This window comes from Ictalurus furcatus, chromosome 3 (assembly GCF_023375685.1).
Source record: "Ictalurus furcatus strain D&B chromosome 3, Billie_1.0, whole genome shotgun sequence".
Taxonomy (NCBI): domain Eukaryota; kingdom Metazoa; phylum Chordata; class Actinopteri; order Siluriformes; family Ictaluridae; genus Ictalurus; species Ictalurus furcatus.
Genome location: NC_071257.1, coordinates 2,834,677 through 2,862,435, shown reverse-complemented (window position 1 = coordinate 2,862,435; position 27,759 = coordinate 2,834,677). Strand labels below are relative to the sequence as shown.

Below are 27,759 nucleotides of genomic sequence, written 5' to 3'. Positions count from 1 at the left end.
TCCCTTGCTTTATGTATGATCATTATTACGATGTTTAAATGGTAATTAAACTGTAAAATACATTCTGTCAGCTCTGTAGGTTTCTTTGAACAGTAATGACCTCAAGCTCCAGAGCTGGAATTGATAACTCCTGATGTCGAGTGCACCTGACACACTGGCGCAATAAGATAGACCTTTGTACATATACATGCATCATAAACATCTTTATTCAGACCCTCCAGGATTTTGCGATCGCAGAAATTCATGCAAAGTCAAGATGTCGCCAATATGTCGTGCTTCTGGGGTTTCTTCTCCCAGTCCAAAGACATGTAGGCTGATTGACATTTCCAAATTGTCCGTGGTGTGTGAATGCTTGTGTGATTGTGCCATGCGATGGGTTAGCACCCCGTCCAGAGTGTCCACCGCCTTATGCCCCAAGTTCCTTGAGATGGGCTCCAGGCTCCCTCACAACCCTGTGTAGGATAAGTGGTATGGAAAGTGGATGGATGGGTTATGAACCTAAAAGAACTCGATTCACTTTATTCATTATGCACATAGAGTGCAATACCGGTCTTAGATTCCCAGAAAATCTTCATGTTATCCAATTAACTGTTATGTAAATGTTAAATTGATTTGCTTGTTAATAGATTGTTCTCTCTGTGTTTGGGACCTGCAGACTCGCTGAGTGTCGCGCTAACCCCCAGGTCCTGGACACTGGGCTAAACCCTCAGGACTATAACGCTGACGAGTGCCTGTCACCCTGCAACTGGGAGCCGATTGAAAGTTGGAAAGCCGATGGCGAGGCCCCTGACGGCGAGGATGCGTTCGGCTTCTGAAAGCACAAGAGAGGATGGTGGATGGAAAGGTGAAAAAGGGAAAGGGGACGATCGTGTCGCTGATGGATGGACAGGACTGAGTGGAAACTAAACAGATGCTGTGTTGTCATCAGAATACACGAACTGCACAGACCAAAGCAATAATTATACTTTATTTCAGTGAGCGGTATTTGGCTTTAGTCTGCTTTTGTATTATGATGCTTTCTGTTACAGTCAGTTTTGTATTTTTGATTGCTCTCATTTTTTTGTGTGTGTGTATAAGCTATATGAAATACATGTATGATAATTACATCAATGAGAACTGCGTGTAATTCGGATATGTATAAATTTTTTGAGCGGTTCAGGTCAGCTTTGCGAATTCGGCTATGCAGTATAACACTGTAATGTTCTCTCATTTAGAGACATTGACACCACTTGGGTTGTTACTTAACATTTTAAGGTATCTGTGTGCTGAGGGTAGAATGTGGTGTGTATGACCCATCTCTTATGATCAGACATGTATGATCTTATGATGACACTGCTTATATGACAGGGTGCTTGTTTTTGCTTTTCAGCTTGGCAGTTTTTACAGCTCTTCAGCATTTCGGACAACCAAACGTATGCGGCGAGAGTTTATATTGAAGACAATCTTTTCTTATATTTTCTATTGGAAATGTATTTTTGTACTCCCTTCCAAGAATCTTTTCAAAGCACACGGTTTAATTTCAGGGAAATAATTTTCATGACTAAAGGATTTATGGTTTATCCGTGTGCGTTTTGCCCAAATTAAACGGTTAGGTCATGTTCCTTATAAGGCCATTACTTAAGGAATGTATGCTCGCTGTGTATAACTTTCCTACTTTTTTTTTTATTTATTTATTTTATCATTTTATTATTTCATTTGCTTGGTTTTACATGCCTCTGCCTCATTGGGTTTTGGACTTTTTTTTTTTTTTTTTAACTCTAGCTCACCTCTCAGTGTTAAACATTGCAATTGTTTAGATTTACCTTTTCTCATTTCAGTGCTCAGTTTTTTTGACTGCATAACATAATACATTTTTGTATTAAAGACCATAACCTGCCAGTGAGTGTGTGAAAAATATTGGAATAACTTTATGAAGCAGAATGACTTGAATTCGGTTTTAAGTTCTGGTAGAGTGAGCAGCGAAACCCAAACTCACACTAGTTGACATGCTGTTTTGGACACCTGAACCTCGCACTCATCTGTGAGCCTATACACCAATTTTCCCCAACTGTTGCCCCAATGTTGGAAACACACAATTGTATACAATGTCTTTGTATGCTGTAGCATAACATTTTCCCTTCACTGGAACTAAGGGACCCAAACCTGTTCCAGCATAATAATGCACCTGTCCACCATACACACATGGTTTGCCAAGGTTGGTATAGAAGATCTCGAGTGGCCTGCAGTGTCCTATCCTCAACTCCACTGAACACCTTTGGTGTGAATCGGAACGACACCTCCAGCCCAGGCCTCCTCGCCCGACATTAGTGTCTGATCTCTCTAATTGAACACAAATCCCCACCGCCATGCTCTAAGAGCTAGTGGAAAGCCTTCCCAGAAGAGTGGAATTTATTATAACAGCAGAGGTGGGACAATACCTGGAATGGCATGTTCAACAAGCACATATTGGTGTGAAGGTTAGGTGTCCACTAACTTTTATATAGTGTGTATATATAAAGCGTGCTTTACAGTGTGTAGAGGTGGATTAGTGAATCCACCTACCTAAATTGCCTTTAAGTGTGAATCTCTGTGTGTGGGTGTGTGCATGCATGGTGATCGGTGTACCATCCATGGTGTGTTCTCATTTTGTGCCCCATGTGCCTGGGATAGGCTCCTGAGCTATTGCGACCCTGACCAGTATAAAGTGGTTAAGATGAATGAATGAATGCCAAACAGTTCAAACAAATTATTACACGCAATGGCCAATTCATGAGTAACCTCAATCGAATAGGTGCATTAGAGCCATTAAGACCCACTGTAGCTCATCTGTGATATCAGGGCTAATAGGTGTAGGTACAAACTGTACCTAATAAAGTGGCCACTGAGTGTATGTCCTTATATCTTAAACCAAACTGTACCCCACTACATTTCTGACCTCGACTCGCAATGAAACCTCAGAATAACCTGAAATGGTATTATCAGTGCATGTGGACGGAAAGCACGCGCTACACAAATCAGCCAATCACAGTCCACGGTGTGCGCGCCAAAAGCTATAAATAGGAGTGCACCACAGGGCGCGCGCGGCAGATTTTCCAAGAAGTTTCTAGTAGTTTCTGTGGCAACGGAAGAAAATGCGCTTAGCTCCATAATGACTGTTTTTTATTCGAGGTAGGTCTTGAGGTAGGCAAGTTTTTACCGCACACCTACTAAACCTGAATCTAAATAAACGTAAATAATCATGTATTAACTTAACTATTTCAACTTGTGTCCTAAGCTAGCCTGCTAGCTACGTGTAGGCGAGCAGAGAAAACTGGAACACTTTAGCTTGCACGGACGTTGTATTTGTGACCATTTTTTCTTATTTATTTGTCTTAACTACAACATACTTTTTTTGTTGCTTTTAAATTTAATATAAAGATTAACATTAAATAATTGCTGTCTGTCTAATTTTATGTTCGGTAGCTAGTTAACAACAGGGCTGTGTAGATTTGGTTAAGGTTTTGGTGACAAACGATCACGGACTCTTGATGAGTTAAGTTCGTTTAGTATAAACCACATATTTTAAGCTAATAATTAAAAAAAAAAAAACCCAAACTTTTGAAACTATGACGAATATATCCAGTGGTTTGTCGTTGTGTATTTTGTTTTAACTCATGTAACACTGTTCATTATTATATAGAGGATATATAAGTACCACAGAGCAACCCTATTAGCAATCAAAGACCTCTTTAAATGTACAAACACCATGGACCACCTCAGTACAGATATGTATATTTAATATACATAATACTATTCAAAGGATCATTATTTAAACGTCTGCCTATTTTGGAGACATTGGTTCTAGAACAATTGGCTTTTTATTCCAGAACACATTAGGTCCAATTTATTAATTACAGGATCCTTGTTTTTGGATTGATAAACCCATAGAATTTCTCAAATCAAATAACAAATATAGTAGCTTTAACAACTTAATAATACACTTGTATTAAAAAGGCAGGATTAAGCAAAAAATTACATTACAGGTGCTTTTTCGCTAGCTAAAATGTAACAACCGGCTGTCATTTCTGTTTTCAAGGTGCCACCACACCTGCGTAAAATTATCGTGATGGCAGAAAGAAGGAAACCCATCGAGACTGCTTCCCGTAAACGTGGCTCGGATGAGAATAAGATGAGACATTTTCCGCACTTGAAGCCCCTGTCCGTTTATTCTCGCATGGTCTTTTCCAAAGCCACCGATTCCTGTTCGGTCAGTCCGTCCGGGAGTCCTGACGGTCCTTCCTGGAACTTGAAAGTTGAGTTAAGTAACAGCAGGGCGTCTGTTGGACGTAAGAGGCGATTGGATGATTCGTGTCTTGATGAGACGTGCGATACCCCGCCAAAAAAACCCTGTCTTGCCAACCGCTCTTCTCCAGATTCAGCCTGTGATTTAGGTTCCTTCGGTACTTTCCGACAAGTGACGCTTGTCTCTGCGCAGTCCTCCTCCGTAGTACTCGAAGAGATTAAAAGGGTAGAAAAAACTCTGTCTGATCAGACATCGTTAGGCTGGATTGATGGTACTGACAAGAGTGACGGTCATAGCAGCGCGTCACTTACTGACGTTCACTCAAGCAGCCCGGTGACTGTATGCAATCAAGACAGTACGGATGTTATTGCATTCGATTATGATGTGGATCAGATCATGTGTCTGAGTCCAATCGATAGTGCTGATGGCCTGGAGGGTTTCATTCATAGTTGTCGGACTTATTATGAGGAGCACTTTTCGGCCGAGGGGGGTCACAGCTCGTGGGATAACTCAAGGCGTAAACGAGGGAATTCAGAGTGTTCGCTTGGCAAAGACGCAACTGGAAGCGACGAGGGTTATGTCACTAAATCTTATTACACAGCTGACCCAGGGGAGTCAGAGGTCACAACGGAAAACGAGATCACCAAACGCGATGAGGCGTGTTTTATAAAATCGTCTAAAATTACTGTCCCGAATTTGTCAAATGAAAAAACGCCACCTGTATCCAATCCAATCATGTCCACCCCATTGGACAAATTTAGGGAGCTTGCTAAGCGATCTCCAATATTAAGTCCTAAACTAGACTTGTACAAAGAGAGCTGGTCCTCACCTTCATTAATTAGCAAGCCTGTAAAAACTCCCACCGCATTTTCCCCGAGCGCACGTGTGAATTTGGACGCTGGTAATACAGAAGCACTAACCACAATCCCCTTCCTGTATGTTAATAAGAGTAAAAAGGGTAACACGGTGCGTGAAGGCATGCCGATCCACAAGTCAGTAGTGTGCCACAATAAGGGGAAGAAGAATGCTAAGCAGGTGAAGGAGGATGTGTTGTCGGTCAGTCAGCGGCAGTTCAGGGAGGAAACGGATGCCTCGGACAGCTTCAAGAACACGCTGCCTCTTCAGGTCCAGGTTTGACACACACACACACACACAAAAAAAAAACATTCAACGTGCCACATTCAACACGTTTTGTGACAGTGACGTTTAAGATTATTATAAAAAGTCATAAAAAATTGGATTTTTTTTTGGACATCATATGCTTCGGATAAACTTCTCAACACTTTATGACCTGCTTAGGGGAAGTCGAAGGTGGTTTCTCCCAACACACGGCAACCGGAAGCAGTCAAAGCAACAGCACATCGACAGCCAGAGAAGAAAACGGCATCTAAGGGCCGAAGAAATGCCTTCATAGACATCCCAAGGTACTCTACTTGGATTAGCTCCTCCCAGATCTTTCAGTTCTGTATTTTAAACGTGTACAGAAAAATTCTGTCTGTTATACGTTATTAAAAATGTTTAGAGATTTATATGTAGTGACCATGCTCCATACGTATATATGTTTTGTTTGGCACCTGTAACATTTGCATGACAGATTGATATGGATGATCTAAACAGACCTGACCGAATCTCCATGTACAAATATTTCGTTTTCTAAACCAGTCCGTGGTTCGATATTCAAGTTTTATTTACTTGAAGTAATTATGTACTAAATATCTGACAATCAGAAGATTTTTTTGACCCAGTAGGGGGCGCGCTGCTGCTATTTGTAATGATAACGTCTCTCCTCAGCAGTTCTGAGCTTCTCTTCGATGGATCGATCATTGGCTCAGACTTTTGAAGTTGTCCGTAAGGTTCCTGCCGTCTTTAAGCTCTTCTGTTTGCGAACCAGTTAATAAAAATAACCTTGAATTCTTATGCGTTATGTGTAGTGTGTACTAGACCTGGGCAATATGACAATTATGATGTTGGTTTTGTGATGTTTGTTGATTTTTTAAATGCATCACTACCCTTTTCACTTCTATTTGAGCAGTGATATTAAGATGCGGCACTCTATATAGGCAAAGTATTTGGACACCTGGCCATCATGCCCAGATATGGTTCTTCCCCAAACTGTTGCCATAAAATTGGAAGCACAAGATTGTATAGAATGTCTTTGTACGCTATGGCATTACCATTTCCCTTCCCTGGATGTAAGTGGCCCAAACCTGTTTTAGCATCACAGTGCATCTGTGCACAAAGTGTGCTCCATAAAGACATGGTTTGTTAAGGTTGGTGTGGAAGAACATGAGTGGCCTGCACAGAGGCCTGACCTCATCCCCACGGAACACCTTTGGCAGTCCGTACAGGATTTTGATTAAAAAATTTTTTTGTCATCGTCTTGGCCAAAAATGCTTCATTTTGCTGTGGCTTTTTTCAAAATTTGCCATGCAATCTATGGATATTTTTGCTGCTTTTTTTTTGCGGAAAACTACTTGAATTGGAGAAATTGCAATTGCACGAAATTGTCTTCCACAGTGATGTTTGTTGGTGAATGAGACCTTTTAGCTGTGCTCATATTCGACACAAGTCTGCGGTAATTTTGAAAAAATTCCAAGCTCCTCCAAATGTTATGGGGTTTGCTTGATTTTGCGTTCATTTCACTGCTATGGGAAGAACTGGAATGCCAACTGTGCCCCAGAAGTGTGGAGGTTATTATAACAGAAAGGGGCAGACTAAATCTGGAATAGGATGTTCGTAAGGCACATATGGGTATGATGGTCAGTTGTCCACAAACTTTTGCCTATATTGTGTATTTTTGACATATGGCCCCGGTCCTGGTGTCTGTTAACCTGCCTGCGAATTTAGTAAAAGTCACTCAAGAAATATGGTTAGCTCTTTCTGTCCTTTTAACCCTAGCTCTTAACATTAGTTTTTCCTTTTTTTTATATAACAACCCTTGTTGAAGAATATAGAGTACAATTCAATTAAATTTTATTTGTATAGCGCTTTTTACAATAGACATTGTCTCAAAGCAGCTTTACAGAAATATCAACACAGTACAGTATTGCACAACCACTTAATTAAAGTTTAATAGCTCTTATAAATTACTTTGTGTTATTGCATGCAAAAAGGAAGGGATGGCGATGATCAATCTCTATAAATCAAATAAACATTTAATTAAAATAAATACTGGATTAGAGCTTGGCTCGGAATATATGTGATTGGATGTCAACCTGTAACTTATTAATCGACTGAACCATTTTGTGCGGTTTGCAGACCAGTGGTATTGTACAGAGAGGAGGACTGGGAGAAAGACAAGAAAGCGTATGTGGACTCGGTGAAGAGACACATGACGGATACCGTCGAAGACGGTAAGATTTTGGTAGTTGATTTCACCCCATAAAACAAACGTCAACATTAGGTGTATTGTTGTAACACGGCTATATCTGATTAATAGAGCAATCAGAGATAAGGAACCTTTGTGATCATTTATTGTTTTATTAGTAATTAGGATTTCTCCTGTATCTAATCCCTTGCTGACGTGTTGTCGCTTCTGGTCGCCTCACAGGTGTAATGACTGAGCTCTTGCACCTCATGAAGACCGTAGCCAATCAGGGGAGAGGAAGTGATGGTAGAAAGTGGCAGCACCCGTCCAACCTCACCCGCAGGTGCGCTGACACGGTGGGAGGCAAAGGGCAGATTAAGTGGTGTGTGGGTGGTAGCAAAAATAAAAACAGTTAATAATTATATCAATATAAAAAATGGGGATTTCATAATTGTGGTCATAAATAAAGTGGAGCGATTTTTTTAATCATCCACTAAGCCTATTCAATAATTAATTTATGGGAATCCCCACCCAAATATGCGATAATTGTATCTATATAATGTATATGACTTCTCTATTCCTAAAGAAACTACCGGTTGAGTAACAGCAACCGTTTACTCTCGCTGGATGAATGGCAGAACCTGAACTATAGTAACCATCGCCGCTTTGCTAAAGTGCCCCAGATGTTCAAGAGAAGCCAAGTGCTTTAATACTTTTCATCAAAGCAAACGTCGCACACTCGCCACCCCAAAATCTCTGTTTTTCCCCTTCTGTATTATTAATGATGCTGAACTCAAGCCTCTTTTCATATTCAACATCTCAGCTGGACCCAGGGGGTACGTGGTGTGCTCTCTCGCACTTTTCTTTGCCACTTCTTTTCTTTGTGTGTTTGAAAAGTACGTTGCTGTGGATGTTTTTTTTTTATGGTGTGTATCTGTTAGATTTTAGACGTTTGTGGTTTGACACTGGTGTGACAAAGGTGGACACATTTCAAACCGGCAGCATTTTCATAAGAAATGATTGATGAGTGGTTTCAGAATCATTGATTTCTCTGCCTTGCTGCAAGCATTTGGGTTGTAAATTCCTTTTAACTATGTACAAAAATGGTGAATTTTATCTGAGGTGATTATTTATCCCTGTCGTCTAAATTAAGTCCCTCTAACACAGCCACTTGTCACTTTATTCCCAAACGGACACACACTGTCCAGAGCCTGCACTCTTGTACTTGTGTGTGCCTTTGGACTTGTTGGATTTGTCCCCTGTTTTATTTTTGCGGGCGTTCAGGTTCCTAAATACTTGTGTGTTCAGTCTGCAGGTTTGTTGCTGTGTAGTGTCACTGTTTTAGGCACTTTTTGTACCATTTGTTTATTTCCAAAGAAAATTAAATTATAGCTTTAAATATGTGTGAGAGTGTCTTGTTATCATCTCACAGTGACATGTACCTAGCTAAATTATAACGATGGTTCTACAGTTTGCACATGTGGGGGGGGGGGAGCGGATATGGAATATGGTCTGGAATAGAGGTCTGCAATCAGGATTGAGATCCTGCCAGAACCAAGAAAGTCAGCAGGCAGTCTGATATGAAGCTTGTGGTACAAAGAAAGAGTGTGTTCATTAACATGGGAATGTATTAGACATAGTGGAGTGCGCAGGCAGGTGTTTACAGTGTTCATTTGTTAATCCTCAGTAAATGCTTTATCCTGATCCAAGAGGCCCAAACCTGTTCTAGCATGGCAATGCCCCTGTTCACAAAGCGAGGTCAGACAAATTTGTTAAGGTTGATGTGGAAGAAGTTGAGTGGTCACAGATCCCTGACCTCAGCCCCACTGAACACCTTTGGGATAAACCGGAACGCTGACTTCACCCCAGGCCGCTTCGCCCAAAATCACTGCCTGACCTCACCAATGCTCTTGTGACCGAATGAGCACAAATCCCCGCAGCCACACTCCAAAATCTAGTGAAAGTCCCTCCCAGGAGAATGGAGATCATTATAACCGCAAAGGATCAATTGGATCTTCAAAAAGCACATATGGGTGTGATGGTCAGGTGTCCACAAACATTTGGCCATATAAAAAACAAAAAAAACAGAAGTGCTTTACAAAACAATTATATAACCAGTTACAGTAATATTTCTTTAAAGCTCTATGAATAATATATACCAAGACAGTTTTTAAAAATCTTACAATACAGAGATTAAAAAAAGGAAAGGGTGAATGTACATGTAATTGTGCTCCCCTATACATCTGAGAACTTCTCGTCATCTGTGACTCAATCTTGCTCGATGACGTGTACCTTCATGTTGCATCACATTAGGCCAAAAGCATCAAGGTTTTAAACGATAGTATTGGGGGGAGAAAAAAGGTAAAAACTTGCAATATTATCTCTTGTGCTTTCCTTGAAATAACATTTTTTTTCTCCCCAAAGACTCATAATATGATGTTCAAAAAATAATAATAATAAAAAATAGGGCTTGAAAAGTCCTTGAAAGTCCTGGAATTTCATTAGGAATCATCTGTACAAACCATACATGTCAAAAAGAAGTGTCCACTGATTATTTTAGTCATGTGGCTGTTACAACTTTGTGGCTGTGTAGGAATGTGTTGGCACTTGTACTTTAAGTGCGCTGCTTGTTTCATACATGTCTACGGGGAATTCTCTGTGCTGAGGGAACTGGTTTGCTTTATACAATGGAAGTCCAGCGACATCAGGAGGGCAACAGGAGACTTTCAGGCAGAAGGGGGATGAACACGGAGTGCTACAGTAAGTCTTCTCCAGGCTTCCGTCGCCAAATTCCAGTTGAATGGTCACGCTGTGGATGCCGACGTGATGGAGGACATCCCTGATCTGCTGATGGAGCATTTTGATTCCACTGAGAGAGCTGTGGAGCTCGGTGGAGACTCGCACGTGCATCGAGGCTACGTATCGACTCTTTGTCAGCTCCCACAGGTGCGAGTCGTGCACACTCAGGACCCCGGGAAGGCTGCACACTTCTTGCACTGTGTGGGTAGAGAAGAAACTTCAGCATGATTTAAAACAAAATGCTTTATCTTCCATATAAACAGGAACAAAGAATATGGATTTAATCTCTGGATAATAGTCTGTAGTCCCTTATCGGGATGATAAAAGAAGTCTGCTCGATGCATTCCTTCCTTAGATTTAAACCTGAGCCCTTATTTCGCAAGGGTTTGTGTACACAAATTTGACAAGAAAATTCATTTTCAATACGGGATTCAAAACAACGCTCTGCTTAGATGCGTGTATATTTACGCACAGCGTTGACCATGTGTACGCAAAGCACCCAAATGGAAAATAAAGCTGCCAGTGACATGTAAAATGCTCAAGAATCTTACAGGACCTGGACTGATAATTATTTGAACTGCCTATGGAATCCATTGCTGATGTGCTCAAATGGACAGAGTTAATGTGTTAAAGAGCGTGCCATGCGTCACTGAAGGATGGCTTTTGGGGAAATGACAAAAATATCTTGACATTTCAAGATATTTCTCTGATACGCAATATATAGGTTTCCTAACAAACCGCTAGCAAAACTGTAGCTTTGCATTTAAAAATAAACCTTTTCAATTAGTTTGATGATTATTTTTGTACACATTAAATAAATGAATAAACATTGCACCGTTTTAATCATTCAGACAGTAGAAAACTTGTCATTGCTATTTTAAGGAAGTATTTGTTATTTTTAAAATGTGCATCACAATATTAAAATTAATATCAGAATGACTTCTTAACTGTAAACTAAATGATTTATCAACAGATGCCCTAAAACCACAACTAATACTTTTTTGCCGTCAGCTGTGAGTCTCTTGAGACCAAAGTTGTAGAGGGACACAAGGCACACGCATGCAAGTCTTGTGCAAGTGCTTTCAATATAGTGCTGTTAGCTACAAGCACATTTTAGAGAGAAATTGAGTGTAAATTGGGTATTTCCCACCATCATGAAGTAGGATTGTGTCAGTCAAACTTATTTTAATAGCATTTTTTTCATTTAATGTTTTATTGCATCACAAATTCTTTGAACATAGCCAGTGAAAACAACATTGTTTTAACGTGAAGGTAAATACTGAATGTATTGGAATGAATGCAACAGCAATGATAAACGTCTTTTAACTTTTTTGTTTTGTTTTGTTTTTTTGGTCCATCCCTCTATGGTCAGGCTTCAGGTTTTGATCCTTTGATTGCTTAGGACATGATTGCACTATATTTCATCTGTTTACTTAGAGAGCTATCGAGTTTTTGTGCGTCAGCAAGAGGTACCGGTACCTTTAATGCCTTTGCATTAACATAATGTTGATCTGCTGTCGCAAAAAGAAGTGTCAGTAGCTTGACTGCATTCGTAAAACACAGTCATAATGTGAATTCATTTATGTTAATTCAGTTCTATAAACCTGCAGCTGCACTTTGGTTAACAAACACTGAAAGTTTATTACATTGCAGATGACAAAGACAAAAATATTTACTGATTGGAATGTTTCCCAGTGGCACAAAAACAAATACCTTTTTTTTCTTCTTTTTTTAGTACTTGCAGCTCTTTGGTCAACAATTCATATTTATTAAGCTTTGTTTCTTAAAATTGGCTAAAACCTCTTGTGTGCATGAATGCCAGTTAATCCTAATTTTACCGTATGTACGAGAATTGTAAATTTTATACATGAGAAATTTTTTTGGTTTTTGCTCAGCGATTATAAATGAAGGCCCCAGGTTTCTACACGTATCTTGTTTCCTGTTTTTGTGATATTGATAAAGACTAACTGGGAACGTTTGGTACCACAAAATTACATCTACAGTTTCCTTTGGAATCAATAAAGTGTCTCTCTGTCTGTCTTCAACAATACTGGCAGCTAACTAAGCAGTTAGCATGAATTTTGGGATCAGTGAAGGAAGTAAACTGAAATCATAACATTTCCTTTCTACACACAAGGAGGCAGAGAGAGAGAAGGGGGACCAGGAGATTAGAAACATAATATTTCCTCTGACATTCCTGTTACTCACAGACTCTGTTGAAGGGCATGTCGCGAGGGATGATTTGCAGCAGGATGGTTGCTGCTTCTCGAGCCAGGGGAATGGCAGTGGGCATGATGATGGCCACCATGACCAGTGTCAGACTTGGATCCACATAGCACTGCCAGTTACATGGAGCCTCCTGGGCCTTGGGCCACACATAGAACAGAGCTGACGTCACCACTACCACCACTGATCCTAGAGCATCGTTTAGCATGTGGAGTAGCACTCCTGAGAAAGGAACACGGTGAAAGTTTATTATATGTCTGTTTGGAGAAGAAATTGGTGCCTGAAGCACCCCCAAAACTCCTGATTGACCCGACATCCCATTTCCAATGCACTAATACTTTTAGTAAAAAAAAAGTCAGAGTAGTAGTTTTTGATAAATGGTAACTGTTTGTGGCATGGACCTTCTTGTGTACACACTAAAAAGTAATTCGGGGGACCTATTTCCACAACTTAATAAAATGTGTGGTTGCAAGATAAAAATTCAAATTTATTGATTGAATTAAATATTTAAAGTTGCAGACCTTATTTTGATGAGTTGTGTTTAAATAATAATGCTGATAATTACATCAACTTAATAGTGTGTGTAATTTAAACTGAAATTCCTGCATTAATTGGTTTAAAACAAAATTTAAGTTGTAGTAACTTAATGAAACTGGCTTGATAACTTAATTTTTCTCCACCTTGAATTCCCTCCCCTACCCATTTAACATGCCTGGACAAATTCAGACAGTCAAGACTGTGTTAGAGGACCTGTGGACTGAACAAATATTATACAAAGGACATTTCAAGGTGAGTATTATTTCAGTTACAAATAAATTCGACTAAAGCAGTGAATTAGGGCATATTCTTAATTGTGATATGACCAATATAGGTTACTTGTGTATAGGTTAGTCTACACCTGCTAAAACAGTTGATGGACTATGTTGTACTACTACATGTAGTTAATTCTAGTCATATTTAACAGTGTAATTTGAATATCTACCCTTTAGGTTACCATAGCAGTGGATAAGAATGATAAAGTTTTGACAAATCTGCTCATCTAGAGAGGGCTTTTCATTTGTGCTCTAGGAAGGAAAAGCGTTATTAAATTTCTGCTTATTTGTGTACCCATCAATTTCATGTATTGACACATACATGACCAATCTAATTTCATGTACTGACACATTTTTTAAAAATCTTTTATCATTCACACATATAGTCTTCTAGCTCCGTTGTAGTCAGTTTGCTCTTTGACCAGAATTAGCAGCCTTTGGACTGTGGATAGTTCTATGAGAGGGATAAAATTAGTAGACGCAGAGTGTTTCTTTTTCTTTTCTTTCTTTTTTTTTTTTTTTGTCTATATTGCTCATTTCATTCAGTGCTTTTATGTCTGTAGAATCTGCAGAGATGCTAGGTATGATATTTGTATTGTAAATGACACTGGATTTTAGTTACTATCGTTATACAACTTAAAGTTAGTAATTTTTCCTGGTTTTAAAAGGTTGCATTCGACTGGAGAAAATCTAATTGTAGCAACTTAACTTTTAAAATGATTGTCAACCTAAAAACTTGTGTTCATAATTATGGGAATTAAGCACATAACACTTAAATTCCTTTTAAATAACGTGAAAATACTAGTCGGAACAACTTAATTTTTTTTAAATAAGTAATCAACTTAAAAACTTGTTATACAAATTATTAATTAAGTGTTCATTGAAAATACATTTGATTGTAGATGAAAAGATAATTTCTCTAACTCGATATAGTTTGTTGGTTGAACTTAATTTCATTAGAAGTTGTCATAACTCAAAAAGATTTACGCAAACTGTTGCGTAGCTTTTTTAAAAACATTTTTTATGTTTTTTGAGCCTAAACATTTGTTTTTAGAGCGTATGTGGACAGATGTACCTCTCATGTTAAGGTGGTGGCCTTCATCCTCAAATTCCTCCACTTCATCTGAATCTGTCTGTTGGAAACCTGTGAACAGAGCACATTAGTTTCACATATTAATCAGTTACACTTTGTTCGCCAGTAGTGTTGTAAGCAAGGGTCAGTTTCCAGCCCAGTCTTAACTATCTTCTAAAAGACAAGACACTGTGTCTCATTTCTGCAGCAGTGAAATCTGTTTGAGAAATTGGTGACAGTCTAGCGTGCGTCCCGGGCTGGTGTCCTCTAAACGCCGAGGAAACTGATCAAGTGCCTCTGTGTAGATGATTTTAAATAGGGTTTTACTGCATCTGACCAAAAGAATGAATGGCAAACTGCAATAACTAGCATTATATGACTTTAAATTTATTTCAATTAATATTTGAGCTTTGGTGTATATTATTACCTACTGGTCCTTTGGCCAGTTCAATAGTTTGATTGTAAAGAATTATTATAAATAAATGATGGCTCAGACATTCTTTATTAGGTTAAATAAATCACAGTGAAAGCTGGCTCTGACCTACATATTATAGCAATAATCACTTCTCTATTGTTCAAGGCATAACTGATTCTAAATCAACCAGAATCATTCAGAAAATAAGGTATTGTATACTGTATATGCCGTTTTATTCCCAGGGTATAAACAATATTAATGTACTCCCCAAGGTACAACAGTGCAACTATAACTTGTATAAAAGTGGTTTAAAATTTCTTGTGTTTGTTTGTTTAATGGACAACGCTTCACTGCTGTGTGGTGAATAAGTTAGTTTTATATACGAGTTAACATTTCTGTGAACAACTAAGATAAACTCACAAATAGTCTCTTTTTTTTTAATCGGAAATACAGAGCCGATTCATTTTTAATGCAACTTTGGAACCGTGACTCTGGAGGTTTTGTCTACATGATCGACATGTACATATACATTTAATTAATCGCAATCCAATCATATTAAAATTCTGCTTGCATGATTCAGAGAAGGTTTGCTTTCATCCGTGTAATATGTGTGAACCTCTGTTTTAGTAGTTAGACGTTTTTCATCTAAACACAAGTGTTTGTGAAAATGCGCCGAGCAGAGCGCGCTTCAATCGCCCCTAGAAGGATGTATGCTGCTTAGATTGTGAAAATAATTCATCTGAGCAACTCTGTAGTTATAGTTAGACGTAATCTTATAAACCATCACAGCTCGTGCTTTCACTCCGCTCCACCTGCTTCTGTGTCCGTGTCGCTCTTCGGTTCGCTGTCGCGGTGCGTCGTGCGCGCTCCTTTCCTGCACAGGCATCTCCAGTCTTGAAAGACAATCAGTCCCACCACGTTGATACAGAGTCCGATGCTGCCGACAACAAGCACTAGAGCGGGGTTGTCGATGGCCTCGGGCTTTGCGAGCCGCTCAAGCGCTTGGGCCGACACGGAAAAGCGGATGGCGGCCAGGAACACCGCGTTCGCCAGCGCGCCCAGCACCTCGACGCGCACCAACCCGTACGTGCAGCGCGCAGAGGAGGAGCGGTGACGAACACGCGCCGCCACGAGACCCACCGAGAGAGAGATGATGTCGGACAGCATGTTAAACGAGTCCGACACCAGCGCTATGGAGTTCCCGGCATAACCGGCCACGATCTCGGCCAAGAAAAACACACTGGTCATGGTCAGCATGAAAACCAGGCGACAGCTTTTCCCGCTATAGCGGCCCATTTCTCATTAGAAAAGTGTCCTTTACTCTTACCAAACGGATAGAAAGACAACAGATGATTCAGTGCAAACACCGTTAACCATTCCCAGTCGAGATCCCTCTGGCTCAAACCATTCACTTGAACCCTGGACTGCGAGCGCGATGATGCTTCTTGGCTAATAAACCCGACAACACACATGAACTTTGAGACGTTCCTCAAACCATTCTTGAACAGTTTTTACACTGTGTGGCAGGGTGCATTATACTGCTGAAAGAGGCCACTGCCATTAGGGAATACCGTTTCCATGAAGAGGTGTACTTGGTCTGCAACAATGTTTAGGTAGGTGATGCATGTCAAAATAACATCCACATAAATGCCAGGACCCAACATTGCCCAGAACATCACACTGCCTCTTCCAGCTTTCCTTCTTCCCATAGTGCATCCTGGTGCCATCTCTAACCCAGGTAAGTGACGCACATGCACCCAGCCGTCCACATGATATAAAAGAAAACATAATTAATTTTACCAGGCCACATTCTTACGTCGCGCCACGGTCCAGTTTTGATGCTCACGTGCCCATTGTAGGTACTTTCGACAGTGGACAGAGATCGGCATGGGGTGGCTGTGGCTCAGGTGGTAGAGTGGGTTGGAGGGTTGGTAGTTCGATCCCCTGTCCACATGACTCCACATGCTGAACTGTCCTTGGGAAAGACACTGAACCCTAAGTTGCTCCCGATGGCAGGCTCTTTGCATAGCAGCTCTGCTGACGTTGGTGTGCGAGTGTGTATGGTTAAAAAGGCGCTATATAAGTGCAGACCATTTAGGCATTGACACTCTGACTGGTCTGCCGCTACGTAGCCCCATACACAGCATGCTGCAATACACTGTGTGTTCTCATGCCAGTTCATAGCTGGTATTAACTTTTCCAATTTGTGCTACAGTAGCTGATCTATGGGATCAGACCAGACGGGCTAGCCTATGCGCCCAACGTGCATCACAGAGCTTTGGGCTCCCACGACCCTGTTGCCAGTTCACAGGTCATAGGTACTAACCACTGCACATCACTGTTTTGGAGATGATCGTACCCAGTCGTCTAGCCATCACAATTTGGTCCTTTTCCTGCTTCCAACACATCAACTTCGAGAACTGATTGTATGCTTGCTGCCTGATGTAGCCCACCTCTTAACAGGTGCCATGTAACGAGATAATCTGTCACCTGTCAGTGGTTTTAATGTTACGGCTGATCGGTGTATATAGTAATTACCTGTAAATATATACAGTACTTTACTGTGAGTTTTACAATTATTTAATATAAATTTACAATACTTAGCTGGCACTTTTTATTTATTTTTATTTTTACAGTGGATTTGTTTTCTCTTTTACACTTCAGAATAATTTGCACCTTGTTTGTTCTAAAAATGTATTAAGTGTGCATTTCGTAAAGAGTTTTGTTTTTAAATCATTGTTTTTGTTTTACATATGAGGTTACAGATCAGGTCAACAGGTTTGTTTTTTATTTCTACTGCAATAAATGCCATCAAACATTTCACTTTGTTATATGTGGTCAATAATTGACAGGTACAGTATCTTTACTGTAATTTATACTGTATCTGTTATTATCTTTACAGTTGATAAGGAGTTTTGTGACGCAACTTGCCTAGAAACACCTACGCTACTGTATGTAATAGACAGAAAATCTCCCTATAGTTTTTGGTTAAAAATAAACGCTTTCCAAAAAAAAATGTAAAAATTGATTATTTTTTTATTCTGTCATCTTATTTGAGTTAGCAATAGTATAGTTTTAAAATTGCCTTTCTTTTATTCTAATTTTGTATTGACCGAAAACTTTTCGTTCTTTCTTTAAAATAACCATTTCCAAATTCTTTACATTTTAAAGTTCTAGTTTCCAAAATCAAAGTCTTGTTTGTTTGTTTGTTTGTTTGTTTTGGGGGGGGTTGTTTTGGGGTTTTTTTGTTTTGTTTCTTTTTATTTATTTATTTAGTATTTATTTACTTATTTATTTTTTCATTGCAATTATCATTATATTTTTCATTTATGATTTGGTTCAAAACCGTGGTTTTAAAGTTTGTTTTTGAAAAGAAAAGTTTACATTTACCTTCTTTCACATAATGGTGCCATTTTCTGTCTTTGTATTTAGTGGATTAGCCAGAAGAACTTGGGCATAATGTCATTCACCGAAGAAAGAAAAAAAAATAGTGAAATCGAATGCTTTTGTTTCATTGGAAGTAAATGTGTAATCGTGGTTCAGTGATCATTGGATGACCTTCAGGAGCAATGAGAATCACTTGCTTACCTTACTAGGCATGTGTATATGCACGCCAAGACGTCCAATAAAGTTATAAAGTAAGGTATGGCGATATATGGATGTCGATAATCGATATATGGATATCGATTAGTGATTAGTTACATATGTAACTAATGTTTTATTGCACCCCAACTAGCCACCATGGGCTGTGAGAATCATCTGGGTAATGTATGCCAGCAATCCAACAATCCAGTCTCGTGGAACCGACGCACCCTAAGACTGACTGGAAAGGTGTTTGGAGACGACGGCCACATTTATGGCACTGGGAGGGTGATGTTAACCTTGTAGACCCTGGAGAAAGGGCACACTGATGCAGAGGTTTCAGCAGCACAGATCTCTATGTAGGCTGTTCTAATGACATCCAACCACCCAGTGTAATGCTCCTCATGGAACACAGCAAGGTCAATCAATTTGATTTACAAACTTGGCTTTAACAAAAATCCTGGGTTCAAACACAAGGTCACCCCAGAGTCGTCCCTACCACGTTCTCCCACTGTTTTTGCCAGACTGATCACTCATTTTTAGAGGCGCCTCTTTCAGTTTGGCATCTTGCATATGGCGGCAGGACTTAAGGGACTCAAGGAGGAGATCTGGGCATTTAAGGAAATGTGATGGATGGAGGTGTCTCAACCCTTTCACAAAGTTCATCATAATTTCCTGAGATCCCACAGAGTTGCAATCCATGTTGATGTGGCATGATGGACTTGCCGTGGTGCGGGAACTGGCTGCTGTTTAGCATCCCTGGAGAAAAGTTTGTATTTTGGGAATCAGGCAGTGCACCAGATCCAGCTTGTGTGATGCCCATTATTTACAGAACAGCTTCCACCAAAGTCCCATGGACTACGGGTTATTGCTTTCAGGAGCGATTCCTGGACTGCTGGATCGCAGTCTTGATCACAGCAGATCCACTTGTGAAGGAATCCACCAGGGTGTTCAGACCTCTAGCAAAAGCAGCCATTGTTGAGCAGTTCTTCAGGAACCTGCATTACGGCCCCTTTGAATGATTGTTTTTATTTACAAAAGTAAATTCATTTTCTTGATGAGGTAAGGAACGTTGGAATCTTGTTTGATGATAATGTCACCGAAACTACATTAGTTTTGATCAAATAAAACTACTTCTTGGTATGGACCCTCTTTTGCCAGTGAACATGCATACCTTTAATGTTAGGTTGGTGGGCTTCATCCTCAAATTTTTCCAAAGGCAGATCTCGCTGTCCGAAGCCTGTGAACAGAGCAGATGGGAGTGCATGACACCTTTTGCTGCATATTGATCATAGGTAAACTTTGTCGACTAATATGAGTGTTGTAAATAAGGGTCAGGTTCTATTGACTTAAATCCGATTGTCTGAAGACATTTACGGCATGATGAAATCTGGGGGTAAATCGGTATACATTAAACATTAATTAGGATGTGTGAATGGCATGGCAGCTGAATTCCAAACTCGGATGATAATGATCAGTTGCCTCTGTGTGATGCACCGAGAGGAGTGTAAAATTACATTTACTACAATTAGATACATTCATTTCAATGAATATTTACGCACAACGTACTTTGTAACGTTTGGCTAATAAATAGTTCGACTGCCGCTTTTCAAGAATTACTAAGAGATGCTGCCCTTCTACCATGTCTCCAAAATATTCTTTAGTGTAATTCAAAATGCAGAGAAAATCTTCTTTATATCATTAGACTGAACATATTAAGGTTTTTTGTTTGTTTGTTTGTTTTTAAATGCGAACAAAATTAAAAACTATGAATCTGTTGGCATTCACTCCGCTCCACCTGCTTCTGTGTCCGTGTCGCTCTTCGGTTCGCTGTCGCGGTGCGTCGTGCGCGCTCCTCTCCTGCACAGGCATCTCCAGTCTTGAAAGACAATCAGTCCCACCACGTTGATACAGAGTCCGATGCTGCCGACAACAAGCACTAGAGCGGGGTTGTCTATAGCCTCGGGCTTTGCGAGCCGCTCAAGCGCTTGGGCCGACACGGAAAAGCGGATGGCGGCCAGGAACACCGCGTTCGCCAGCGCGCCCAGCACCTCGACGCGCACCAACCCGTACGTGCAGCGCGCAGAGGAGGAGCGGTGACGAACGCGCGCCGCCACGAGACCCACCGAGAGAGAGATGATATCGGACAGCATGTTAAACGAGTCCGACACCAGCGCTATGGAGTTCCCGGCATAACCGGCCACGATCTCGGCCAAGAAAAACAAGCTGGTCATGGTCAGCATGAAAACCAGGCGACAGCTTTTCCCGCTATAGCGGCCCATTTCTCATTAGAAAAGTGTCCTTTACTCTTACCAAACGGATAGAAAGACAACAGATGATTGAATGCGATCCGTTTCCACTCGCGCGCAGTGTCAACGTGCAAAGAAACACAAAAGACAGCCCATTATCACGGTTTTCTATTATTAGCGATAAGGATGGCACTAACGATGAACTTTGAAACATTCGAGATGCGTGGGCTTTGAGTCTTTGTAAATATACACATACCTTATATAAAGTCTCAGTACGCGTTTGTATTGTACATGTTCCCAGTCATGTTTCTGGAGTAGACCTTCCCTGCGCATTTCAGAGATTTTCCTGTGCCCAAAACACCTGATTCAACTAATAATGTGTGTCAGAGCAGGGAAAGAGTATACCAGAGTATATAACAGTTAGATCAGTGGTTTTCAAAGTGGGGGCGGCGGCACCCTTGGGAGCCACCAGGGGGCGCCCGGGGGGCCTCAACAATTTGGCGTGAAAAATAAGTAAATACATGATTTTCTTTCTCACTCTCAGACAGCCACACACACACACACACACAATCAATTCCTAATCTAATGTAATGTAAAGATGTAAGATGGAATTATTAATTTAAAAAAAGGGGCATATATTCAGAAGTTGGTATTTTTAATGTGTTTTAAAGACACTGCCCTGGAAAAGTTTGGGAACCCCTGGATTAGATAACAAGATTCAAGTGATTTGCATAACCATTGATTTCTAAGGATTTCAATCCTTTTTTAGGACCCTTGTTCTTAAGCACAGAAGATCATGTAACTTTCATAGGTACTGTATATACATTTCCGCAAGGGAGATTGAGCAATCGCTTTACAGAAAGCAGAGTAGTGGGAAGCATTGAATATAGAAAGAAGTGCTGAATTTGCAAAAACGAATAAAGAATTTGTAAGCTTGAAGAAAGAACCACTGCTTAACAAAACTTTAGATCCAATTTTTTGTTGCTCAATAAATTAAAGATTTCAATTGTTTCTGTTTTGACAGATATGTATGTAAGATTTCTTGAATATGCCTAGCCTTATATTTAGAATTTTACCCATCTACATCTTTCTCTCTCCATATTATTTATGTTTAATGAGTTAAAGTAGGATCTGAGCAGCTAATAAACTGATATCTCAGCATACAAGATTGGCTGTTGGTAAATGGGCGCTCATGCAGTTAATGTGCAGCAAATGTGAAACAGTTTTGATGTGTCTCTGATGTATCTACATTGTCTTTTACACCTCAGCTGTATTGTTTTGTACTAAAATTTATTGAAATTCTGTTGAAACTCAACAAAAAATACAACGCACTTGACACCGTCCTTTGGATGAGACGTTAAACTGAGCTCCTGACTCTCTGTGGTCATTAAAAATCCCAGGACACTTCTCATAAAGAGTAGGGGTATACCCCCGGTGTCCTGGAAAAATTCCCTCATTGACCCTTATCTTTCATGGCCCCCTAATAATCTCAATCCTTGAATTGGCTACATAACTCCTCTCCTCTCCGCCAATAGCAGGTGTGTCGTGGGCGTTCTGGCGCATTATGGCTGCCAATCATGCAGGTGGATGCTACACATTGGTGGTGGTTGAGGAGATTTCCCCTCATATAATGTAAAGTCCTATATAAATGTAAGGAATTATTATTATCATCTTGGGCTTTCAGTAGACTCAGGTGTGGCTTCTGCTTGGTTGGAATGAAAACCTGCTCCCACACCGGACTTTCCGGATAAGATTAGGCACCCCTGATTTTCACATTAAAAAACAGTCCAAAGACAAGACTTAGCAATGAAACAAACTGACTGAGGAAGATCTGTACAGACAATGACAACAGTACATTGGCAACAGGTTTGCATGATTAGAATGCGAAGGGCTTGTGTGAGGATGTTTGGTGAGAATCAAGGAAGTGTGTTTTCTGGTGGCATTCAGTTTGTTTTCTTCAGTAACAAACAATTCAAATGAAACACGTCACCTTGTTAGATGTGGTGAATTATTGACAGTTACAGTATCTCTACTCTAAATTATATTGTGTCTATTATCTTTTGAGTTGTTAAGCTGAGTTTGGGATACAACAATAAACACCTATGATACAGTATCTAACATACAAAACATTTCACTATAGTTTGTAGTAAAGAAATCAATAAACCCTCCTAACTACCAGGGGCTAGGAGAATCACCTAGATCATGTATACAAACAATGTTATGAGGAATTGTGTTGTTGCGGCAAGAATCTGCTTAGAGAAGGAGCCCACTGTGTCCTTCTGTCATGACAGATGAACAGCTGGTCTGAGGATTGGATACTGTCCAGCTGCATTCTTGCCTTCCTGGAATGTTGCAAGTTCAATCAATTGAACCGCAAAAAATTGGGTGATGAGATTTCAGGTCTGACACCTGGATTTAACCATAATGTCACGGTAGTCGACTGGCTACCAATGCATGTGTCCAGGTTGCTGAATTCTGAGCAACGTTTGACCCACCTGAGCAGATTTCCTTCAAGGCAGATACGGTAGTGCGGTTTCATGCCACTCTGATGGTTGATGTAGCTGACCATCACAATGCTTGACATTATGGGGGGGGGGTGATGTCTCTGAACTGTTTAAGAGCACTTGAGGACCAGCTTGACCACTCTCAGTTCTGGCTGGTTGATGTGTTCTGATCTTACACCAGGCCACATGCCACCTGTGCCCCCACAGCTGCTGCCCAGCCTGTGAAACATCTACATCTAAAAAAAAATAAATAAATAAAGAGAGACTGAAGGCTGGGAATTTGAATGGGAATGTCAGCCCTTTCATAGAAGACATTTGAAAAAACATGTGTTTTGGGCAAATGGTGAGATAAAAATAAACATTGTGCAGATACATGGACATGAATCATGAACCGGTCCTGCTATCTGACAACCTTAACATAGAAAAAATGAGTGTTTAAGAGCCAGTTTAACCCTCTGAACTCTAGAATTAAATGAGAACCACCTTAAGGGGTTTAAGGTGTTGGACTACTGATCAGAAGTTCGTGAGTTCAAATCCCAGCACCACTAAGCTGTCACTGCTGGGCCCTTGAGAAAGGCCCTCAACCTTCAACTGCTCAGATGTATAAAAGAGATAAATGTAAGCCGCTCTGGATAAGGGCGTCTGTCAAATGCAGTAAATGTAAACGTAAATGTACTGTAAGGAAGTAAATTGAATAGAAACTTTTTTGGAATGGTGAGGACTACCAGTCATTTCTGTCCACACACACACACACACACACACACACACACACAGAGAATGATTGAATACTTCAGTAATATTAGTTTAAGTATTAAACATAGGACAGGATGTTGGTTATTATATCTGGTGTTATAAAGTGATGACTCAACCAAATTAGATAGATAGATAGATAGACAGGCAGGCTGACAAACAAACAGACTTTTGTAAAATTACAGTTCGATATCCAATATGTTAGTTAACATAGAGAAGTAGCTCCAGGAGATCAAATTCCTTTACTGATAGTTCCAATTTTGTATAGATTTCAAAGGCCATATAACATTAATGAGTGTGGATATAATAAGGAGTGCTTTATTGCCTCATATAGCTGTGGCATATGCTACAAAGTACAGTTTGTAGTACTGTGTGCAATACCTGCCCTTGTGTACCCTTAGTTCTTCATATAATTCCACAAAATTAAAAAATATATTTATACCTTGTAGCAAAGCCAAAATACTACGAACATACTATAAATCTATTTACATATAATTATTTATATAGCAGCTTCCATAAATTGAAAGTACAGCTCAAAGTGTGTCACACTTTGTGTTAAAAAACTCACAATTCAATAAAGAGATTGCATGAATTACATTTGGTAGGAAGTACAAAGCTAAAGTACATGACATGACAATGACAATGATAACTAAGCAGTGTTACAGTTAGAAGTAAACATTCTCATGATGTAGCAACTATTTTATTGTGTAGTAATAAAAGACCGTGGTGTGATTGTTGACTCTTGTTTGAAGCTCATCTAGATAAAATTACTAGTATACCCTTTTTTTTGCCCTCTCAGAAACACTGCTAAGATAAGATCAGGATGTCGCAGAGAATTTTTTGTGATTGTTTCGGCCAAAGATGCTTGATTTTGCCGCAGCTTTTTTCAAAATTTACGATGCGACTTGCATAGCTTTTTGTGCTTTACTTGCGGAGAACTACTTGAATTGGCCAAATTGCAATCGCATGACATTGTTTTGCACGGTCTTTCACAGTGATGTTTGTTGGTAAATGAGACCTTTCAGCTGTACTCATGTTCAACGCATGTGAATCGAAGAGGGCTTTGGTTGAATGTGTGTTGTGATGACGTCACATGATGCGTCTTGGCACAAATCTGTGAAAAATCTTAGTTAGGCATTGTGTTAAATATGTTTTCTCTTATTTAAAGGCATTTGGCCTGGAGAGTTATGGTAATCTGTGATGTTTTGATGCTGTAGCCCCTGAGTGCCTGCATACTTGTGTTACCTCCTGGCTCTTGCTTTTAATTATGCTGTCATAGTTATACCTGCTGGAGTTCCAGCTTGCACTCTGATCACAATACACACCCTTTAAAACAAGTGTCTGATAAGTGTATACATTATAAGCTATCATGCTGCCTGATATGATCCCGGTGCCAAATCCCGACACACCCAACAGATCCACCTGGGGCATTCTAATGTACTTCTGCTTGGAGCTTTCTGCACTTCCCCAAAAACAGAACTGCTGCTGTAATCATAATGTAATCTGACTTAATCATAAAGATTATCCTGTGCTCATCCCAGAACACTTATTCACACTTACTCATACTGAAGGTCTTTTTAGCACACTCAGTGCTGCTTGTCTTTACTGTTTTACACCTATATACTGTAATGACTTACACTAATCATCCATAACATTAAAACCACTGAGAGGTGACGTGAATAACATTGATTATCTTGTTACAATGGTACCTGTCAAGGGGTGGATATATTAGGCAGCAAGTGTAAGGATCTGAGCTACTTTGACTTTGGTTTTGTAATGCCAATACATAGAGGTAATCACTACAAAAATATTATGAAATTTTAAAACAAACAAGGTCAAGCAACCTGTATTGGACTACTTGAGATGGAATGACCCATCATGAAAAATCGCGTGAAAATAAATGCATTGTGCAAAAAAAAAAAAAAAAAAAAAAAAAATCACATGAAACTAAATGAAAACATCTCAAGGGGGAAAAATTCATTGTGGCAAAAATAAATCACATTTGAAAAATAAATGACTATTTTAAATATCACATGAAAAGAAATTAATAATGTCTGGAAAAATTACAGGAAACTAAATGAATCATATGAGGTAAAAAAAAAAAGCATATGGGAAAAAATTTAAACATAAATAAATGTATTCACATGTGATGTTTTCTGTGAGGGATTTTGTGTCACTTGTGTCATTTCTGATACTTTTATGTTTATTTCATGGTTATTCTGCGCGGTATGCTTGTTTAAAAAAAAAAATCTAGATTATGGCTCCACCTAGCGTTCACACTTGGTAACTGGACTGCGTTAAATACAGGTCTGAACTGATTATTCAGACCAGTCAGGTGGTTTAGGAGGCATGTGACCAGTTCATATTTGTAGTGTGAACAGAAATGCGTCTTGCTGCGTCCCAGACAACACCAAAAAGACTGTCTGGGTAGCCATGTTTGCATTTTTCATGCCTTTATCGAGCTATTTTGAATTGTCCAGCCAAGCTGTTGATGTATATAAAATGTTGAGGTTTCTTTTTGTCTGTCACTTTTGCATATACTGTATAAATTAAAACTGGACTGCACACTGACCATGAACAGTCGAGAAGCCTTTTCTCATAGTATATAAATCTAGATTACGAGAGGGAATTGGTCTTATTCTTCTCATCTGTTTACGACTACATAGCTATGTATGTATACACAAGACAATTTGAGGTTACTGGTAAAATATCTAGGCCATTTCGGAAATGCTTTAATACTGCTTCAATTAGGAATATATAATATATATTGAATGATATTTATGTTAATATATTCAGCCTTTGGTCAGCACAGTTAAAATAAACATTATAATTAAAAATTATAATTTGTCTATCCATCCATTTTCTATACCGCTTATCCTTCAGGGTCACGGGGAACATGGAGCCTATCCCAGGAGGCATGGGGCACAATCACATACACATTCACACACGCATTCATACACTATGGACACTTTGGACATGCCAATAAGCTTACCATGCATGTCTTTGGACTGGGGGAGGAAACCGGAGTACTCGGAGGAAACCCCCGCAGCACGTGGAGAACATGCAAACTCCGCACACACAGGGAAGCGGCGAGAATCGAACCCCAAACCCTGGAGGTGTGAGGCGAATGTGCCAACCACTAAACTTTATTGCATATTGTATGGCTACAATGCAGGCACAATGACAGCATATGTTTGATATTTGACAGTATATGTGAGTTTTATAGCCCTGTGAACTATGGTGAAGTTCATTAGAGCTGTGTTTATGAGTGGCTGATTACACGCAATGAAGGGAATCTCACGCTTTATTTTTATTTACCTCCCTCTGGTTGTTGAAAACATTAAACATGGCGCCAAATCGATTTATGAAATTGCTTTATTGTTTTACGGGACAGTGGATGCTTCATGGAGTTACTATCTGTAACTCGGATCAGTAGGTACTGTCGCGACGGACCGACAGCCGGCGCACAAGGAACTAAAATCGCTCCTTCCCCGACTGCTGTGCTGGCGCTGAAGGGACGCCCCTGCTTCAAGAATTTTGACGGCCAGAAAGCACGTGGCGGTGGGGCGGAGCCGCCGACACACCCTCGGCCGATGAATGGTGCGCCGCACGGGAAAATTCCACCATCCAGCAGACGAGGGGAGAGTATAAAAGGCCGCTCTTCCGCTCGATTGGGGAGAATCCTCTCACGTGATATAAGATTCAGATCTGAACGTAGCCTCCGTTCCCTGACTACGCACGCGGTGTTGCCTGACGGCCCAGAAGAGCCCTCATCTGTCCGG

General features: G+C 40.0%; 3 protein-coding genes and 1 long non-coding RNA gene across 15 annotated transcripts in view; 2 read left to right on the top strand and 2 right to left on the bottom strand.

Annotated features, from left to right (window-relative positions):
- ldlrap1b (low density lipoprotein receptor adaptor protein 1b) overlaps positions 1 to 1,878 on the top strand; it is a 35,861-nt gene extending 33,983 nt beyond the window's left edge. Inside the window, exon 9 of the mRNA XM_053620375.1 lies at positions 656 to 1,878. Coding sequence (XP_053476350.1) covers positions 656 to 815 — 160 coding nt within the window. The 3' untranslated portion in view covers positions 816 to 1,878. The remainder of the gene's footprint in view (positions 1 to 655) is intronic.
- A 555-nt stretch (positions 1,879 to 2,433) lies between these two features.
- LOC128605177 (uncharacterized) lies at positions 2,434 to 13,111 on the top strand. Of its 12 annotated transcripts, none has more exons than XR_008385497.1 (7): positions 2,434 to 3,147; positions 4,055 to 5,392; positions 5,561 to 5,685; positions 7,520 to 7,614; positions 7,812 to 7,911; positions 8,155 to 8,404; positions 12,578 to 13,111. XR_008385497.1 is itself a non-coding variant. In XM_053620371.1 (6 exons), the coding sequence occupies exons 2-6, from the start codon at positions 4,085 to 4,087 to the stop codon at positions 12,585 to 12,587; spliced, it is 1,638 nt and encodes a 545-aa protein (XP_053476346.1). In that variant the 5' UTR covers positions 2,434 to 3,147; positions 4,055 to 4,084; the 3' UTR covers positions 12,588 to 13,111. The 12 variants fall into 12 exon arrangements, 5 of the variants coding, with proteins under 5 accessions (XP_053476346.1, XP_053476345.1, XP_053476347.1 ...); XR_008385498.1 differs by having other exon boundaries at positions 2,434 to 3,159; XR_008385499.1 differs by lacking the exon at positions 12,578 to 13,111 and adding an exon at positions 9,256 to 9,405.
- On the bottom strand, positions 9,290 to 16,188 carry LOC128605181 (zinc transporter 10-like). The gene is made up of 4 exons (XM_053620378.1): positions 15,705 to 16,188; positions 14,481 to 14,549; positions 12,576 to 12,815; positions 9,290 to 10,564 (listed from the first exon to the last, which is right to left on the bottom strand). Exons 1-4 carry the CDS (start codon positions 16,186 to 16,188, stop codon positions 10,140 to 10,142), a joined length of 1,218 nt encoding a protein of 405 aa, XP_053476353.1. The 3' UTR covers positions 9,290 to 10,139.
- Positions 16,189 to 22,523: 6,335 nt separating this feature from the next.
- On the bottom strand, positions 22,524 to 23,515 carry LOC128605182 (uncharacterized). The gene is made up of 2 exons (XR_008385504.1): positions 23,219 to 23,515; positions 22,524 to 23,065 (listed from the first exon to the last, which is right to left on the bottom strand). It is a non-coding gene; the product is annotated as an uncharacterized LOC128605182 (long non-coding RNA).
- Positions 23,516 to 27,759: the final 4,244 nt, after the last annotated feature.

Coding starts and splice junctions, on each gene's coding strand:
- LOC128605181 (XM_053620378.1), bottom strand. CDS start 16,188: ATGGGCCGCTATAGCGGGAAAAGCTGTCGCCTGGTTTTCATGCTGACC. Junction 14,550..15,704: donor CGACACGGACACAGAAGCAG/GTGGAGCGGAGT, acceptor CTCTGTTCACAG/GTTTCCAACAGACAGATTCA. Junction 10,565..12,575: donor CATGCCCTTCAACAGAGTCT/GTGAGTAACAGG, acceptor CTACCCACACAG/TGCAAGAAGTGTGCAGCCTT.
- LOC128605177 (XM_053620370.1), top strand. CDS start 4,085: ATGGCAGAAAGAAGGAAACCCATCGAGACTGCTTCCCGTAAACGTGGC. Junction 5,393..5,560: donor CGCTGCCTCTTCAGGTCCAG/GTTTGACACACA, acceptor TGACCTGCTTAG/GGGAAGTCGAAGGTGGTTTC. Junction 7,912..8,154: donor CCGTCCAACCTCACCCGCAG/GTGCGCTGACAC, acceptor CTATTCCTAAAG/AAACTACCGGTTGAGTAACA.